This window comes from Passer montanus, unplaced genomic scaffold, assembly GCF_014805655.1.
Source record: "Passer montanus isolate IOZ18808 unplaced genomic scaffold, ASM1480565v1 scaffold120, whole genome shotgun sequence".
Lineage (NCBI taxonomy): Eukaryota > Metazoa > Chordata > Aves > Passeriformes > Passeridae > Passer > Passer montanus.
Genome location: NW_024358723.1, coordinates 320,054 through 336,045, shown reverse-complemented (window position 1 = coordinate 336,045; position 15,992 = coordinate 320,054). Strand labels below are relative to the sequence as shown.

The following is a 15,992-nucleotide window of genomic DNA, read 5'->3' as shown; positions in this document are numbered from 1 at the left end:
GCTGCCCCTGTCCCTGCCCCTCCTCCCGCTGCCCCTCCTGCTGCGCTCGGCCGGGCAAGGTGCGGCCGCTCGGTCGCGGGCAGCCCGGGGGCGGTGACGGCCCCCCTGCCGCCGCGGGCCCCGCCGGGCTCACCGCCCCGCTCGGGCCCTGAGGGCGGCGCGGCCTCCCCTTGCCCCGGTGCTGCTGGCGCTGCAATAACGCCTTCCTTTCCCCTCTGCCGACTGCAAGGAGCTGATGATGGCGTTGGGGACGCTCGTGAGGAAGCCGCCGCTGCCGCCGGGCGGTTGTAGAGCCTTCTGGGGATGGCTGAATGCCGTGTTCAACAAGTAAGAGTGAGTCGCTGGTTAATAATTAACTTTCAGATGCCTCAAATTCTCTGCGCTGTTTGTGAAGCGGAACAATCAAGTCCCTACGCCGCAGACAAGGTTTTCTGCCATTAATGCTCCTCTTTCTCCCCAGATTGCACGTTGGGTGTTGACAAGGGGTCATTCCATATCTGCTTCCCCTTCCAAAGCCGTGACCTTCCAGAGGGAGGTGTGGAAGGTGGAATGGCCAAGACGAGCTGGCCACATGGATCCCATTCCTCGATCCTGCTCTTCTTTGACCCCAAAACTCAACCAGTAGCACAGTTTTCTTTCCCTACAAGACATGGAAGGAAACAGAATTAAGTCCAGTTGTGTTTGTATTGTTTTTTTTTACTAAAAAGCGTCTGCCCCTTAAGTTAAAAAACCTCAGGACAGGCTGAGAACCGCACGACCCAAAAGCGACCCATAACCCATTCCTAGTAAATCCCGTCCCTACTCCCCTGACCGTGCACAAAAGACAGAACGCCTTTTAACCGCGGGCGGGATGGCTGTGGGTGCTCTCTGTGTCCCGCAGGGTGGACCACGAGCGCATCCGGGCCGTGGGGCCGGACCGGGCGGCCTCGGAGTGGCTGCTGCGCTGCGGGGCCCTGGTCCGGTACCAGGGCTCGCCCAAGTGGCAGCAGGACTACAACGGGCTCCCCACGGGGCCCCTGGGCCGGTACAAGATCGAGGCCATCAACGCCACCGACTCCTGCATCATGTACAGAGGCTTTGACTATCTGGGTAATGTACCCGCGTGGTTGTTCTCGATGGGTTTCTTTTTAGCTGCATCAAAATAGGGATGATGCTGTCATACTGATAAATAATTTGTGGGGTTTTTCCCCCTTTGCAAATATGTATCAGTCCCCAGGGTTTTGCTGGAGGTGTGGTGTAAAGTGCAAAGACATTGGGAATTTCAGCTTTTACCCAAAGTGGCCGTAGCACTAAGGAGGTGCCACAAATTTGTATGTGTTCGTAGCAAAAAGCACTATAAATATTATTTTTCTTCTGCACCAAGGGATGATTTTGGTGTCTCTGAAGTTGTAATTCTGCTCGTTCTCCAGGCATTTATGATGTCTTTTGTCTTTATTTGTCTAAAGACAAATAAAAAGCATTCTCTTAAAACTAAGAGATTAAACAAATGTTTCAGGTGGTCTTTAAATACCAGAAAACAAAATGGGAACAGGCTGTATTATTTATTTCATAGCAAGGGACCCTGAATGTCTGACCGTAGCACTTTTTTATGTCAGAGTCATTGTTCATTACCCAAAATGGTGTGGGTTTTTTGTTACTTGCCCATTTCAAAGCTCTTGCAATCTTACCAAAACAATTCAAACCCCGAGGTTTTCCTAAACCTGAAGTACCACAGAGGGTTTTGGAGATTCACTGTGTGTTACAGCCCCACTTCACAAAGGAATGTGTTGCTGGGTGGTGTTAGGGCAGTTGTTAAACTGAGCATTTAGCCTGGGACTGGGAGCAGATCCTCACTTGTGCCCGTGCAGATGGCCTGGAGCACGTGACGGACATCAGGCTGGAGAAGTGCATGTACATCCAGGACCAGTGTCTGCAGAGGCTCGGCGACACCAGCAACCTGCAGAAGAGCTTGCAGCAGCTGAAGATCATTTCCTGTGGGAACGTCACAGACAAAGGCATCCTTGCACTCCACAAGCTGACGTACGTGAGGCACTGGGTGCTTCCACAGCTCCCAGCTCTGGGACTGGGATTGTGCTGCACTCTGGCTGTGTCAGGGCTGTGGGGTGCTGGGGTGGGCTTGAGGACAATTAATTCATGATCAGCTTGGTGCTGCTCCTGAGCCTCTCCTGCAGCAGCTCTGTTTGACACTGAGCTGTGTCCTGCAGCTTTCAGTGCTTCTCCACCTCACAGCTTCCTGTCACACCTCTCGTGCCCCAGGATCTGGGACAGACCTGGGTGCTCAGGAACAGGATTGCAGTTGGATACTGCAGCTAAAAACCCCAAACACCCACTTCAGGAACTACCACTTAAAATACCAAAAATTCCAGTCACCATTTGAAATACTCAAAACAACTGCAGTAGAATAATTTCCCCAATTTCTCTGTCAGCAATTGAATAGTAGTTGCCCGTTTTCTTTTTGAATATTTACAGGAACCTGGAATATTTGTATCTGAGTGACCTTCCTGGGATCAAAGAAAAAGAAAAAACCTTCCGTGTCCTTCAGCAGGCACTGCCCAACCTGGAGCTGGAGCTGGATTTGGAATAAACACAGCAGCACATAACTGAGATATATGTGATTTCCTAGGATTTATTTTATGTTGCATAGATGAAGTTTATGCAGTATGAAGTTTATGAAGTAGACACCACTGTACTTGCAGTAAGCCCAGCTCTCCCAGTCCAGCCTCAAAGGTGTGTGTGACCTTTGAAGAAATCACGCAATTCATTTTTATTAAGCTTAAACTCGGTGGTGGATCAACAACAGACAGGGCAGGCCTCTGCACGTAGGCATCTGTTTCCTGTTTTTCTAGGAAGCTCTGAATACCTCAGTCAGAAGTTTTCAGTATTTTATTGCACAGAAGCAGAGTGGCAGTGGGGGGAATGTTGGTGTGTGTGGTTGGTGCCTGGTGTTGGTGCTGTTCCCTCTGGGAGAATCTCACTCAGTAGGTGGGTGCTGATTAATAAAAGAGGTTCTGGGTCTTTTTGTGTTCTTCACACTTGGAGTTTTGTCTGGTTGAATGATTTCAGGCAGGCAGGGTCAGCCCCTCAGGAGCACTGAGCTGCTGAAGGGATGTGGCTCTTTGAGCAGGAGCAGCAGCTCTGGGACAGCCTTGAGCACGTTTTTGCTGTGCTGATGGACTGCAGCAGTTCTGTGCAGCCCTGCAGTTGCATCTCATCTCTCCTGATAAATAAGAGTCATTGGGAATTGCTGAGGTTGGAAAAGTCCTCTGAGATCATGGGAGTCCAGGTGTTCCCCCAGCACTGCCAAGGTCATCAGTGACCCCTGTCCCCAAGTGCCACATCCAGGAGGCTTTTAAATCCCTGCAGAGATGGTGAGTCCAGGAGTCCAGTGACCCCAAGTGTGTCCCCAGGTGCCACATCCAGGAGGCTTTTAAATCCCTGCAGAGATGGTGAGTCCAGGAGTGTCCTGGGCAGCTCTGCCAGGGCTGGACAAACCTTTCCATGAAAATATTTTCCCTAATATCCAGCCTAAACCTCTCCTGGCCCAGCCTGAGGCCGTTCCCTCTGCTCCTGTCCCTGTTCCCTGGAGCACAGCCCGACCCCCCGGCTGTGCCCTCCTGGCAGGAGCTGTGCAGAGCCACAAGGGCCCCCCTGAGCCTCCTTTGCTCCAGGCTCAGCCCCTTCCCAGCTCCCTCAGGAATTCTCCAGCCCCTTCCCAGCTCCCTCAGGAATTCTCCAGCCCTTCCCAGCTCCCTCAGGAATTCTCCAGCCCCTTCCCAGCTCTGTGCCCTTCCCTGGACCCAGTCCAGCCCCTCAATGCCTTTGTTGTGAGACTCAGAACTGCCCCAGGATTGGCGGTGAAGCCTCACCGGTGCCAGCACGGTGGGAACAGCTCATCCTCAGGGACAGCACAGCATTTTCACCCAAATCCTGGGTGCTGGGCTAGGGAAGGGCAGAAGGCAGCAACTCCAAGCAGTCAGATGCATGGTGCTGTCTCAGAGATGGTTTTCCATGTGCAAGGAAACAGAAGGCCAAAAGGCACACACAGGACATAGCATCTGTCCCACTGAAAGGGCTTTTACTGCTGTGGAACACAAAAGGTATTGACAAAACATCTTTGCTCTAAGTGTCAGTAAAAAGAGGATGTTCTTGCCCATAGTAAAGTTTTATATAGCAAAACACCTCCAGTAAATTGGAAAAAAAAAGCTACATTTCTTTTATTCAAAATCATTACTGTATAATATTCTGAGATTCCATAAACCCCAGTCGTTCTAATACAAACACTTAGGTAGAATTCCTGCCTGTGTCTGGCCATTGTTATAAATTATATTCATGATTAGTTTTTAATTTTTGTAACTACAAGTGAGTGCCCTCACTCTTGTCAGAAGCAGAATTCAAGGATGAAACTTGCAGGAGAAGCTCTGGAAAGACTAAAGAAACAGCAGGGATGTTGCTCTGCTCTCCTGGTGCCTGTGGAGCCCGGGGCAGCTCTGGAGCTGAGCCCTCCCAGCCTGGGCTGCAGCACAGTCTGCCAGCCCTTCACAGCAGGGGCTCAGCCCAGCCTAAAGCAGGAGGGACCCGTCTATGTGGCAAGGTGGAGTTCTCCTGCCAATCTGAAATGCAGGGACAGAGTTTTAAATTTCATACTGTGAGCACTGGGTTGGGGTAATCCTGAACCAGGAGGCAGTCAGGAATTAAAGCAGAATGCATTTGCCTGTGTACACAGAACACTAAGATGAGCTTGGAGTTCTTTCTGCATCACTTCCTCTCCAACAGTGACCCAGAGTAGAGGACAGATCACTCTGTGCATGCCATAACTTTTAGTAATTGAGTTTTCCACTGTGTATCCTCCATCTATAGATCCTGGATGACTCTGAAGAACTGAATTTTCATCTGCCACCTGGTCAGATGTTTGGGAAGTGGTACTTTGATTTCCTTGTTTTGCAGCAGTTCTTCTTGCTGTCCAAAGCTGGGAGAACTTTGCTGCAGGTCAGCTGAGGCAGGTGCTGTAACTAAAGGAAAAGTTACACCATGTGTACTTGTTTGGAATGGGAATAAAGCACACGTGGAATCAATTTTCACATGGAATATGAGCTATAAAACTATTCCTACTGTAATCTTCTACTTTCCAAGCTAAGATGCTGGGGTTTTATGACTGGACTCATTAAAAAATTCCATTAGGCAAGAAAAATATCCAAGATCATAGAAATGGAAGAGGCCAATCAGTCTGACCTAGAATTGACACCCTGTAGCAGTTCTCCATCCCTCACCTCCAATTTCCCTACTTGTTCCCAGCTCAGCCTTAGAGCTGCCATGGGGAATACAGAACTGTGGAATGAGTTGCATTGTGAGGCTGGATTTGGGGACTTGGGATGGCATCTGGAAAAGCCAGAGCAGCAGGGAGACATTTGCTTGGCAGCTCCAGCTGCAGAAACACCCAGTGTGTGGGGTAACGTGGAACTGTTACAAACAGAAGTGGTGGTTATTCCATCTCCACAATTCAGGATTAAAAAGCACCAGAGTACTCAAAATTGAACCAGCCATGTGAGTGTGTCCAGTTTGTCCAGCCCTCCTGCTGCTCTTTGTCAGGAATGCCCTTTCCTGGATGAACCCTACCGTGCCAGGGCTGAGCTGTTTATCCCCAGCGCCCCATGGAGCCGCAGTGCAAAATCCAGTTTGTACGGAGTTACTCTTTAGCCAGGGGGCTGTTTTCTCCTCAGGACAGAACCAAGAGCAGCCCAACACCCTCACCTGCCAGCACAGCCCACCCTGGGAGCCAGCAGAACAGCCCCTCCTGAGGGTGGAATACTAAACACATGGAAAGCTTACCCCTGGCATGTGCTTCCGAGGCAGCCTGGCTGGCCTGCGAGCGCCCTTCTCGTCTTCTCTGCCCAGCTCTGCTGCCTCCCTGAAGCTGTCAAAATAGGGGTGCTGCAGCAGCTGCTCACAGCTCTGCCTCTCTGCAGGGTCCATCCGAAGGCAGCCCTTCCAAAAGATGGAGGATCACTCAAACACTCCTTACACAGCCCTGCACAATTCCAGCTGCTCCCCACAGCCAACGAGTATTCCCACAGGTACACGTTAGTAATTTTTTAATGGATTCTAAGAATGGCTTTTCAGAGTCAGCATGAAGCTTGAGGAGCAGCTAATTATCCAGCAATGACAAGAATTAATCATGGAATGGTTTGGGTTGGAAGGGTCCTTAAAGATTATCTTGTTCCAACCCCTTAACCTGGGTAGGGACACCTTCCCCTGTCCCAGGCTGCTCCAAGCCCTGTTCAGCCTCGCCTTGGACACTTCCAGGGATGGAGAATCCACAACTGTAGTAGGAATTGTGGCTTAAGGAACAGCTGCAATCCCATGGAGCAGCAAACCAGGTCTGTTTTTCAGTGAATCTCTGATAACTCAGTCCCAGACTCTCACACCAGATGATTTGTTTATCCCAGTGCTGGGTTCCTCCACAACCTGGAGTTTCCTCACCTTCATGAGAGCCAGTGCAGAGTATGAAACATTGGGGAATTTCACTTCCAATGGCTCCTGCAGGGAAAAAAACAGTGAATGCACTCATATTAGCAAACTTTTCATTCATCAGGGTACCAAAACCCAGCTTTCCACAGGAACACGACCTGTTCCTCACAAAATGCCTCCATCACTCCATGTGCTCAGAGGCCTGGCAGCACTGAGGATGTGCCACAGAAATAGGGCAGAGCAGCAGAGATTAAACATTTCTGGACTGCTTTTACACAGGCTGTAAGTTAAAATGTCATGAGAGGTTCAGCCACCTCCAAATAATATTCTGGTGCACACTGGCAAAGCAGAGGACAAAGCTTCTGGACAGGGACAAAACACTGCACAGCAAAGGACAGGGAAGGGAGGGAAGTGCAGCTGGAGGCAGCTCTTACCATGCTCTCTGGGTCTGGAATTCTTACCCCACTGAAGAACTGGTTGGTGCTGAACACTTGCTGGTGCCTGGGAATGAGATCCCCTTTGACCAAGAATTTAAAAAAGAAAAAAGAAAAAGGAGTAATTTACATAATTTTACAGTGCCTGCATTGAACATGGCTGTATCCTCTAACAAGGCTGATGCCATCCAAGACAGCATCTGAAGAGGTGGAATACCACCAAGTGAGCCAAGGCAATGTTCTTTTGTGACAATTAATGTCATCAGTGAGCCCACACCCACATGACTGTGCTGAAGGAAAGGCAGGGCCACAAGTGTTCCAGCTTCAGGAGAATTTAACTCCTTTTGGGTGAAATTCTCTTTGGACACTCCTGAGGGTGCTGTACAGGACAGAGCTGGAACACAGCCCCACCTGAACCTGCTGCAGCTTTTCCCCAAGCCAGAGTTTTTGAAGCTCAGAGCACCCCAGAGCGAGGAAAATGTTAAAATCAAATCCATAGCAAAGGAGCCAGTACAATGCCAAGCCCATAATGGCACAGCTTCAATCAAGGAGCTTTGCTTTGTGAGCACTGCCTCACTCCAGCACCTGGATCCAACAATCAATGGGAATCTCCTCTGGCTGAAACCCTGCAATTAAAAATAAATTATATCTGCCTAACACTGGCATTAATGAATTCTGGAGGATCAAGCAATCAGTGATGAACTATTTTTCTATCTGTTTAAAGCCATTAGTCACCTTTGTAGTTTTATAAACTGCTCAGTTAAAATTACAACTCTCTATTCATTCCAACAAAATTCAGTGAAAAGTGGGGGGTTGTTCGTTGTCACCCAAGAAATCAGATGTTACACACCAAAACTGAAAAGAATCAATGGGACTGGATTATTTTAAGTGTTATGGGGGATAATGGCTCTTTTATTTAACAAACAAATACGGAGTGGCTCCTAAATTAATTGATGAACAACGAGAAACACGAGGAACAGACAAGCTGTGAAGTCCACACTCCCCTTCCCAGGCACACAGCCATTAACAGGCTCTGACAACACTTCTGAGACCTCCAAAGCTGGGATGAATTGAATCCAGCTGTTCACAGACCACTGTGTTTGATACCAAACTCTGAAAACCACCTGGATCTTGTAAACCTTTATGCAAAACTTCCCTGGTCCTTTCTGATACAGGCACCTCATGTTTTTGCCCATGTGGAGACAGCTGAAGTTGCTGTGCTCCCCCACCCCAGCAGGGGTGGCATCCAGTGGTCACCAAACACATCCCACATCTTTCCTAATCTGCCCTGCACCAGACCCAGCTTCCCAGAGGGCGAGGAGAGTGGAGGGATGGTTCCAGGCAGTCTGCAGGCAGTGATCCCGATTCTCAAGCCTGTTAGCACATGCACACAATGCCAGGAACACCCAGCTCCCTCTTAAGGACATGAGCCCCTCAAATAAAGCAGCACCTTCTGAAGGGAGAGATCCGCTGGGTGAATTCCCCCCTGGCCACTCCCCATTCCAGCACAGAGGGGTCGCTCCCGGGCAAGCCCCAGCGGGGGCTGTGTGTGCCGGGGACACTCACCCAGGGTCCTGCGGATCAGGTACAGCTGGTCCGCGTCCGACCTGCCCGGCCACAGGGGCAGCCCCGAGAGCAGCTCGGCGAACACGCAGCCGATGGCCCACACGTCCACGGCGGGGCCGTACTGGGTGTCCCCCACCAGCAGCTCCGGGCAGCGGTACCACCTGGTGGCCACGTAGTCCGTGTAGTAGTCACTGGGACCAGCTGGCTCGGGAGAGACACCAACACAGGAAGGCGGGATCAGAGCCACGCAGAGGAGCCATGGTCACTTGGTACATTTTGGGGCACCTCCTGGGCAGGCCAGAGCTGCAGGAGTCACTGGGTGAGTCACGGGCCACCAGCAGAACCCAGCTTTGGAAACACTGAGGATCTGGTAAAAATCAAGACCGTGTTTTCCTCCAAATGAAAATATGCAGAGCTTCACAGCAGGGCCCTGCAGCAACCAGTGGGCAGTTCTCAGAACCCATGTGATTTGTCTGAAGAGGAGCTAAAAACCCCCAGATTATTAGGGGGTTTATTTACAACGGAAAAATGTGAAGCCATTGTTTGCAGAGGCAGCCAGAGGGGCTTTTCCTGCCAGGGAGCTCCAGCTGTGTCTCCAGCCCTGCACAAACAGCGGCTGGGCAGCCTGGAGACGCCCAAGGCCGACTCCCATCTCCCCCAGCAGGGAGCTCAGTTTGTTTACAGATGTCACCGCGGTGTCTGGGCTCCCTCCCTGCACGGTTCAGGAATCTCTACCCAGCCTTCAGCAGAGCTTCCCTGGGAAAGCACACAGCTACCATACAGGAGGATCTGCAGTGCATCAGACACAGACAAGTGAGGGTTGGCATGGCTCATCCCACACTGCCAGCACATAAAGAGGGTAGGTGAGTTCAGCACTCACTCAGTATGCGAGCAAATCCGAAGTCACAGAGCTTGATGACCGAGTGCTTTGTTATCAGGATGTTCTCTGGCTTCACATCCCGGTGGATGCACTGGAAGAAGAAGCAAGGTTAGAAGTGTTTAACCTGGCCCTCAGATAAATTCAGCCACAGCCCACTGTGCCAGGCAGTTCTTCCTGCTGAGAGGGAAGCTGGAATGATTTCTGGGCAGCAGGACAATGACCTGTCCGTAGCCCACCCTTGGGGAGAGGCACTGCAGGCTCCCAGCTCTGTATCCCCCGGGCAGCACGGAGGCAGCTCCCTGAACACCCTGGGAAGCTCCAAATGCCAAATGGTTTTGCTGCCAAAGCTCAGCAAGAGCTCTGCCCACCACAGGTGAGACACATCCAGAGCTGTGTCCAGCTTGGGACCCTCCAGAGAGGGAAGACGTGGCTCCAGTGCCACTGGAATTTACAGGACTGGGGTGTCTGACATCCAAGGAGAGGATGAGGGAGCTGGGACCACCAAGGAAAGGCTCCGGGTGAAACTCTTCAATGTGCATGAAACACCTGATGGGAAGGAGTAAAGGAGACTGAGCCAGGCTGTTCTTGGTGGTGCACTGAAAGGACACAGACCATGGGCACAAACTGAACACCCATTTAAATTCCATTTAAACCTGACCAATCTATTTTATCTTTTTTACTGATGGCACAGCCAGATACCCAAACAGGTTGTCCAGAGAGTCTGTGGAGACTCCAGCCTTGGAGATACTGAGATCCTGACTGGAAAAGTTTCTGAACAGCCTGTTCCAGCTGAGCCAGACTGACTGGAAGGGTTAGATTAGATCTCCAGAGCCCCCTTCCAATATCAGCAATTCTGTGATTCTTTAGAGGTGACCTTGTCCTTCACAACTGAATTTAGGCTTGGCAAAGAATTTCTGCTGATCCAACTAACCTTTATTTCTTTTGTTCTACTCAACTCACTGGGGTCTCACTCACGTTGTCCCTCTCCCATCATCACCTCAGAGCAAACACCTTGGACTTTCCTTGCCAAGCTGGTGGTAAATTATTGTGTCTCCTCCTGAGGACTGAAATGTTGCTTATTAAACCACAAAAAGGGCAGCTACATAAAACCTCATTACCTGTGATCTACAGCAGCTCAGGCTGCAGCATCTCATTGTTCCCTCTGCTCTCAAACTCCACTAAATCTTCCAGACTGAGCAGGGGAACAGAAAAAAGACTCAAACCAACAAATCTTGGAAGCAGGAGAGACCTGTGGCCAAGTTCCTGTGGCTCAGCTGGACGTAATTCTCTCAGCAAAGACAAAACACCCATTCCAGAGCCTGCTTATTAAACCACTGTCACAGAGCTCCAAAAAGGGCAGCTGCATAAAACCTCATTACCTGTGACCTACAGCAGCTCAGGCTGCAGCATCTCATTGTTCCCTCTGCTCTCAAACTCCACTAAATCTTCCAGACTGAGCAGGGGAACAGAAAAAAGACTCAAACCAACAAATCTTGGAAGCAGGAGAGACCTGTGGCCAAGTTCCTGTGGCTCAACTGGATGTAACTCTCTCAGCAAAGACAAAACACCCATTCCAGAGCCATCTCCTGCCCACTCTTAAATCTCAAATGTTGGCAGATGAACAAAAATAAAGACAATTAGAGCTAAGTTTGGCTAAAGATCTTCTCCAAAAGGCTCCTTCTCCTTCCCTGCTTCTTAAAATGTTCCCACTGACGTGTCTGACATGCACAGAGCTCGTGTCTCCCACCAGTGAGCAGAGGAGGGAGTAAAAAGGGTTTACTCTGTCTAAGTTTTGAATCTTTTCACTGGTGCCATAATTCAACCCCGTGCCAGTCAAGTGAAGGACTTTCTGTGAAATCAGCAGCAGTTTGCTCAGGTCCCAGCTGATGAGCTGGTAGGGCAGGTTCCTGAAGGGCAGCAGTAGTGCAGGGCCCAGGGAATCACACAAGGATCATCCCCACTCCCCTGGAGGCTTGTCTAAGGTCATTAGAGCAAATCATTCCCTGACAGCCAAGCCAAGGGGCCTGTGTGACAGCTGGTGTGGGTATACACCAATATTTCAGATGTGTTTCCTGTTCAAAACAGGAGATTCCACCTGACTCCATCCCATGAAAGCTCTGGAATCAGGAAAATGCCAGCAGAACCCCCCTCTCTGCTCCAAGGCCACGTTCCAGCAATCATTGGTGCAGCTCAGGGGACTCACATTGTGTTTATGGCAGAAGTTCACAGCCTGCAGGGTCTGCCAGGTTATGCTCTTCACCAGGTACTCTGGCACCCTGTTGGAAAAAAACCCACAGTTTTATTTTGGCCATTAATAATGAATTCACTATTTCAGGGGAAATGAGTGCTGACATTGCACAGGGATCTCTGAGCAAAACCATCAGGGAAGTCAGGAAACACCTCCAAAGCCAGTCAGTGCAACCAGGATTTATGTCTGGCACCACTGTCACAGCCAGCACGGGCTGCCACTGTGACACACAGCAAAGTGAGCCCATCTCAGGCCCTGTCCTGGGATTGCTGGCAGTCCTGAAGTGCCAGCAGGAATTTCTGCCTCAGCACCTCTCAGGCTGGAACTGCTGGAGTATCCATGGTACAGATACATGGAATGCTGCCATGGCAGAGTGGAGAGGTGAAAAATGGGCCAGGGAAGGGTGCTCAGACCAGAGTACACAGCTCTGCTGTGGTTTGGATCCCCTCCTTCCCTCCCACAGCCAGCAAACACTTCCCAGCCCCCTCTCCTTTCTTTCAGTTACTGGGCAACAGTTCTTGAACTTCCTTGGCTGTCTGTAATGATCTTCAACAACCCCAGGAAAGGCAGAAGTGACAATCTTGGCATTTTCCAACTCAAGCACACTTTTATTTCACATGTTCAGTGCTGAAAAGCTTCTGATTCATAATAAAGAAAAAAACTACCCAAAACTAAATCAAAACAATGCAAGCCTGAGTTTTTCTTTCGAGCTTGGCTCTCACTTTGTGCTCTCAGTGGGTCAGTGACACTGTGCTGACACTGTGAGTAGAGATTCCTTCCAGAAACATCCCAAAATGATGGGAGTGCTGCTGTGACAGCTTGAAAAGGGGATGGAGTTGGTCAAATGAGCTGGAAGCAGCACGTGCCCACCCATCTTAACCTGACCACGAATGACTTGACCACCAGCCAGATGTTACATGTTCCTTGACACTGGAGTTGCTCTGATGAACAGTCAGCAATTGGGAAGCACTTCCTTCAGGAGAGTTATCCATCCCCTCTTCAGATTCCAGGGAAAAGGTTCAAAGGCTGCTGGGCAGCTCACGAAGCTGTCAGCTTTGTCACATGCTCCTTTCTCCCCGGTGTTCCTCACCGAGGAGAAAGGGAGTGAATAACAAGCTCTTGTTTACTCAACCCCCCGTGCTGCAGGCAAATTCACAGCCCCAGGCCTGTGGAACGATTCATGGCCTTGTGCTTAGCATTTCCCAGCACCAAGGCACCTGGATAATTAGGGACAATGGAGTGGCGTTTGCAAGGTGTGGACAGAACAAGCCCCGTGCGGAGCTACACTTGGCGCAAGCACCAGTTTGAAGAGGAGTTCTGCAGAGAGGTGCAGGCACAGCTCTTAGGAATTACTCCTCACTCAAAGCGTTCAAAAGTGTGCATGTGGCACCTGGGGACAATTGTTTAGTGGTGAACATGGCAGTGCTGCATTAACAGCTGGACTCGATGGTCCAGGAAGCTTTTCCAACCTAAGTGATTCTGCAGGTCCTCGATTCTGTGTTTGGGTGCCCACAGTGACGGGAGCCGTGGAAGGAGCAGGAAAGCTCTCCCGAGCCGCGGTTCGCTGCTCCCCGGCAGCAGAGCTCTCCCAAATGCTCACTCGGCGCTCCCGTCTCCGTGGCGAGCGGGGCCGTGCGGGAACGCGGCTCCCACGCCGCTCCTGTGCCAAACCACAGACAACAGAGCGGGCACCGGGCTGAGAGACCTCTCCTGTGATGAATGACATTCCCCTGGCAAGCCGCGGGGCAGCAGCACGGGCAGCCGCGCCCGGAGCTCCGGGAGAGGGGCACTCACCCGCGGGGGTGCTTGTGCAGCTCCTGCAGCACGGTGTGCTCGCAGTACTCGAACACCAGGTGCAGCCGCCGCTTCCTCCGGAACACCTCCAGCAGCCTCACCAGGTTGGGGTGCTTGAGTTGCTGCAACACACAGGGGGTGGGCTGCTCAGGAGCTGCACAGGGTGAAGGTGTGCGGCACAGGTTTGTCCTGCAGGGTCACAGTTCCTTAAGCTGAACCCTTTCTACAGGCACAGCTCAGCCTCTTATTTTGTACTTATTTCAGGAGCTGACCTCAATGGGTGGGCAACAAGCTCTGCCCAGGGTTCAGCCCTGCCCTTTTGCACTGGAGAGCCCCAATGTCTCCCTTTTCCTTGGATATTGGGAAGGAATTCCTGGCTAGGAGGGTGGGCAGGCCCTGGCACAGGTGCCCAGAGCAGCTGTGGCTGCCCCTGGATCCCTGGCAGTGCCCAAGGCCAGGCTGGGCAGGGCTGGGAGCAGCCTGGGACAGTGGGAGGTGTCCCTGCCATGGCAGGGGTGGAACTGGATGAGCTTTGGAATTCCTTCCAACCCAAACCATCCTGGGATTCTACGGTTTCAAGAGTCTGCAAACTCCCACTCCACGTCCCTTGGCTCCTGGCCACAAAAGTCCCTTGGTCTGCAAGGTGTTCACTGGGCAGAAAAATGATTTATCAGGCCCATAATTTTCTACTGATGAAACACAATCTCACTCCATCTCTGACAAACAGGAGCTGCCTAAGCAAGGAAGTGCCTCAACAGCAAGTACACAAACAGTCACTATTTGCAGAGAAAAAGCTGAAAAGAGTCAAGCAGGTCTGCACTTGTTAAAGTCAACAGTGATCCACACAGATCCTGCTGTGCCTGGCTGCAGTAGCTTTGGATCCTTAAGGATGATGCAGCTCCCAGCTGCTTTACAAGGGACTTCTGCCATGATTATTTTCCTTTTCAGATGTTTAAGATCATTTAAATCTTAACGTAAATCTAGCATTATTCACTGAAATAATATAGCTACATGTCCTGTGTTTGCTTTGGATAGGAGAAAACTTTGGCTGCTTCTTCCAAAATGTAACAGAAAAATAATTATGCTTTTTCCTAGATGATTGTTTTGCTAATCCTAGCAGGTGTGCAAATCATGAGCCCCCTGGAAAAAGTGCAAAGGTGACACTTCCCATTTCTTGGAACACAAAGCTGAGGGTACTGTGTGCCATCACCCAGCAGCAAGTTTGTAACAAAGAAAAGGAAATTTTTTTTTTTTTTCACACAACACATTCCTAAAGCCTCAGGACACTATGGAGACCGAATGAACACAGGAGCTCCAAAGAGATGGGACAGAGTCCCAAAAGCCTGCAGATGGATGAAGCAACAGGCACAGCCTTTGCTGCAGAATCCTTGCCCAGGAGCTGGGAGTGTGGAAGGAAACCTTTACCCAATCCTCTCTTTTCTCCCAGATTTCTCCTCATTTCTGCATGCTGGATAGACCTGGGGTGTGACTGCAGATGCTCCCGTGCTTTTATTTCATGGGGAAATAAAGCCAGAGGCTGAAGGAGTAGCCCATTTCTGAAGGAGTAGCCCGTTTCTGAAGGAGTAGCCCATTTCTGTGTGAGGATGAGCACTCACAGAGAGGTCAGGAGAGGATCAGCAAGGACAAGGCTCACTGGTGCCAGTTCTGCTGTCACTTCATGTGGAATACCCGACCCTGCACAGCCCCTGGCATTCAATCCTGCACAACCAGCGGCTCAGAAAGGGCGTTTGAAGGAGCTGGGGCAGATTTAGCAATTCTGGAGCAGGGAGAGCTGTGTCCCCTGGCTGTCCCCCCCTCATGCTGCCGAACCTTTTTGCCCATTTGTTTTATAGTAGCTCCAGCTATTCTGGGGAATCTCCTGGGGGTCTGTGACACACGCCAGGGCAGAGCTGTGCCCACAGCGGCCAGGACATGGCTGCTCCGAGGGGACAGAGCCGGGCTCACTGCTCTGTGCAGGGCACACCGTGGCTGCGCTGCGGCTCCTGCGCTGCTCATGGCCGTGCCTCAGCTCCCGCCTGGGCTGGCCAGCACCACCCGCCATTCCCTGGCACCGGCTTCTCCCAGAGGAACTTACTAAACTGGGCACTTCATGGCGCTCCTTCACACCCGTCTCTTTGCCTTCCCCATCACCTCACAGATGCCCTCATGCCCCGTCTCTTCACGGCTGCCCTCGCACCCCGTCCCCTCAAGACACTGTCCCCTCCTCGCCGTCCTCACACCTTGCAGCCTCACGATGTCCCTTCATGGATTCCTCACTCCCTGGCCCCTCACGACCGTCCCCGGCAGCTCCCTCAGGCTCCGTCCCGCCGCGCCCGCCCACCTTGAGCACGCGGATCTCCCTCAGGGCGATCTTCCGGATCACCGGGTCCTCCTCGGACTCCAGGAACTTCTTGATGGCCACAATCTGCCCCGTGTCCTTGTTGCGGCACTTGAAGACGACGCCGTAGGAGCCCTCCCCGACCTTGCCCAGCTTCTCGTAGCGCTCCATGGCCGGGCGGCCCCGCCGCGCTCCGCCGCCGCCTCAGCGCGGAGCCGGGGCGGGCCCCGGGCGGGGGAGCCTCCCCGGCGGGCACGGCCCCCGGAG

At 51.5% G+C, this 15,992-nt stretch overlaps 2 protein-coding genes across 3 annotated transcripts; one reads left to right on the top strand and one right to left on the bottom strand.

The window, feature by feature from the left end:
- The first annotated feature begins 7 nt into the window (after positions 1 to 7).
- DMAC2L (distal membrane arm assembly component 2 like) lies at positions 8 to 3,030 on the top strand. The gene is made up of 5 exons (XM_039698102.1): positions 8 to 59; positions 230 to 327; positions 881 to 1,089; positions 1,848 to 2,019; positions 2,470 to 3,030. The coding sequence occupies exons 2-5, from the start codon at positions 236 to 238 to the stop codon at positions 2,582 to 2,584; spliced, it is 588 nt and encodes a 195-aa protein (XP_039554036.1). The 5' UTR covers positions 8 to 59; positions 230 to 235; the 3' UTR covers positions 2,585 to 3,030.
- A 1,155-nt stretch (positions 3,031 to 4,185) lies between these two features.
- CDKL1 (cyclin dependent kinase like 1) lies at positions 4,186 to 15,992 on the bottom strand. 2 transcript variants are annotated; one of them, XM_039698133.1, is made up of 9 exons: positions 15,729 to 15,992; positions 13,388 to 13,509; positions 11,549 to 11,621; positions 9,346 to 9,436; positions 8,466 to 8,666; positions 6,900 to 6,982; positions 6,478 to 6,534; positions 5,827 to 5,982; positions 4,186 to 5,009 (listed from the first exon to the last, which is right to left on the bottom strand). In XM_039698133.1, exons 1-9 carry the CDS (start codon positions 15,894 to 15,896, stop codon positions 4,902 to 4,904), a joined length of 1,059 nt encoding a protein of 352 aa, XP_039554067.1. In that variant the 5' UTR covers positions 15,897 to 15,992; the 3' UTR covers positions 4,186 to 4,901. The 2 variants fall into 2 exon arrangements, with proteins under 2 accessions (XP_039554067.1, XP_039554068.1); XM_039698134.1 differs by having other exon boundaries at positions 6,927 to 6,982.

Excerpts from the sequence above, each read along its gene's own strand:
- DMAC2L (XM_039698102.1), top strand. The coding sequence starts at position 236 with ATGATGGCGTTGGGGACGCTCGTGAGGAAGCCGCCGCTGCCGCCGGGC. Across the intron at positions 328-880 it reads CTGAATGCCGTGTTCAACAA|GGTGGACCACGAGCGCATCC; the intron begins GTAAGAGTGAGT and ends TGTGTCCCGCAG. Across the intron at positions 1,090-1,847 it reads CAGAGGCTTTGACTATCTGG|ATGGCCTGGAGCACGTGACG; the intron begins GTAATGTACCCG and ends GTGCCCGTGCAG.
- CDKL1 (XM_039698133.1), bottom strand. The coding sequence starts at position 15,896 with ATGGAGCGCTACGAGAAGCTGGGCAAGGTCGGGGAGGGCTCCTACGGC. Across the intron at positions 13,510-15,728 it reads GGGAGATCCGCGTGCTCAAG|CAACTCAAGCACCCCAACCT; the intron begins GTGGGCGGGCGC and ends TGTGTGTTGCAG. Across the intron at positions 8,667-9,345 it reads CGGATTTGCTCGCATACTGA|CTGGTCCCAGTGACTACTAC; the intron begins GTGAGTGCTGAA and ends CTCCCGAGCCAG.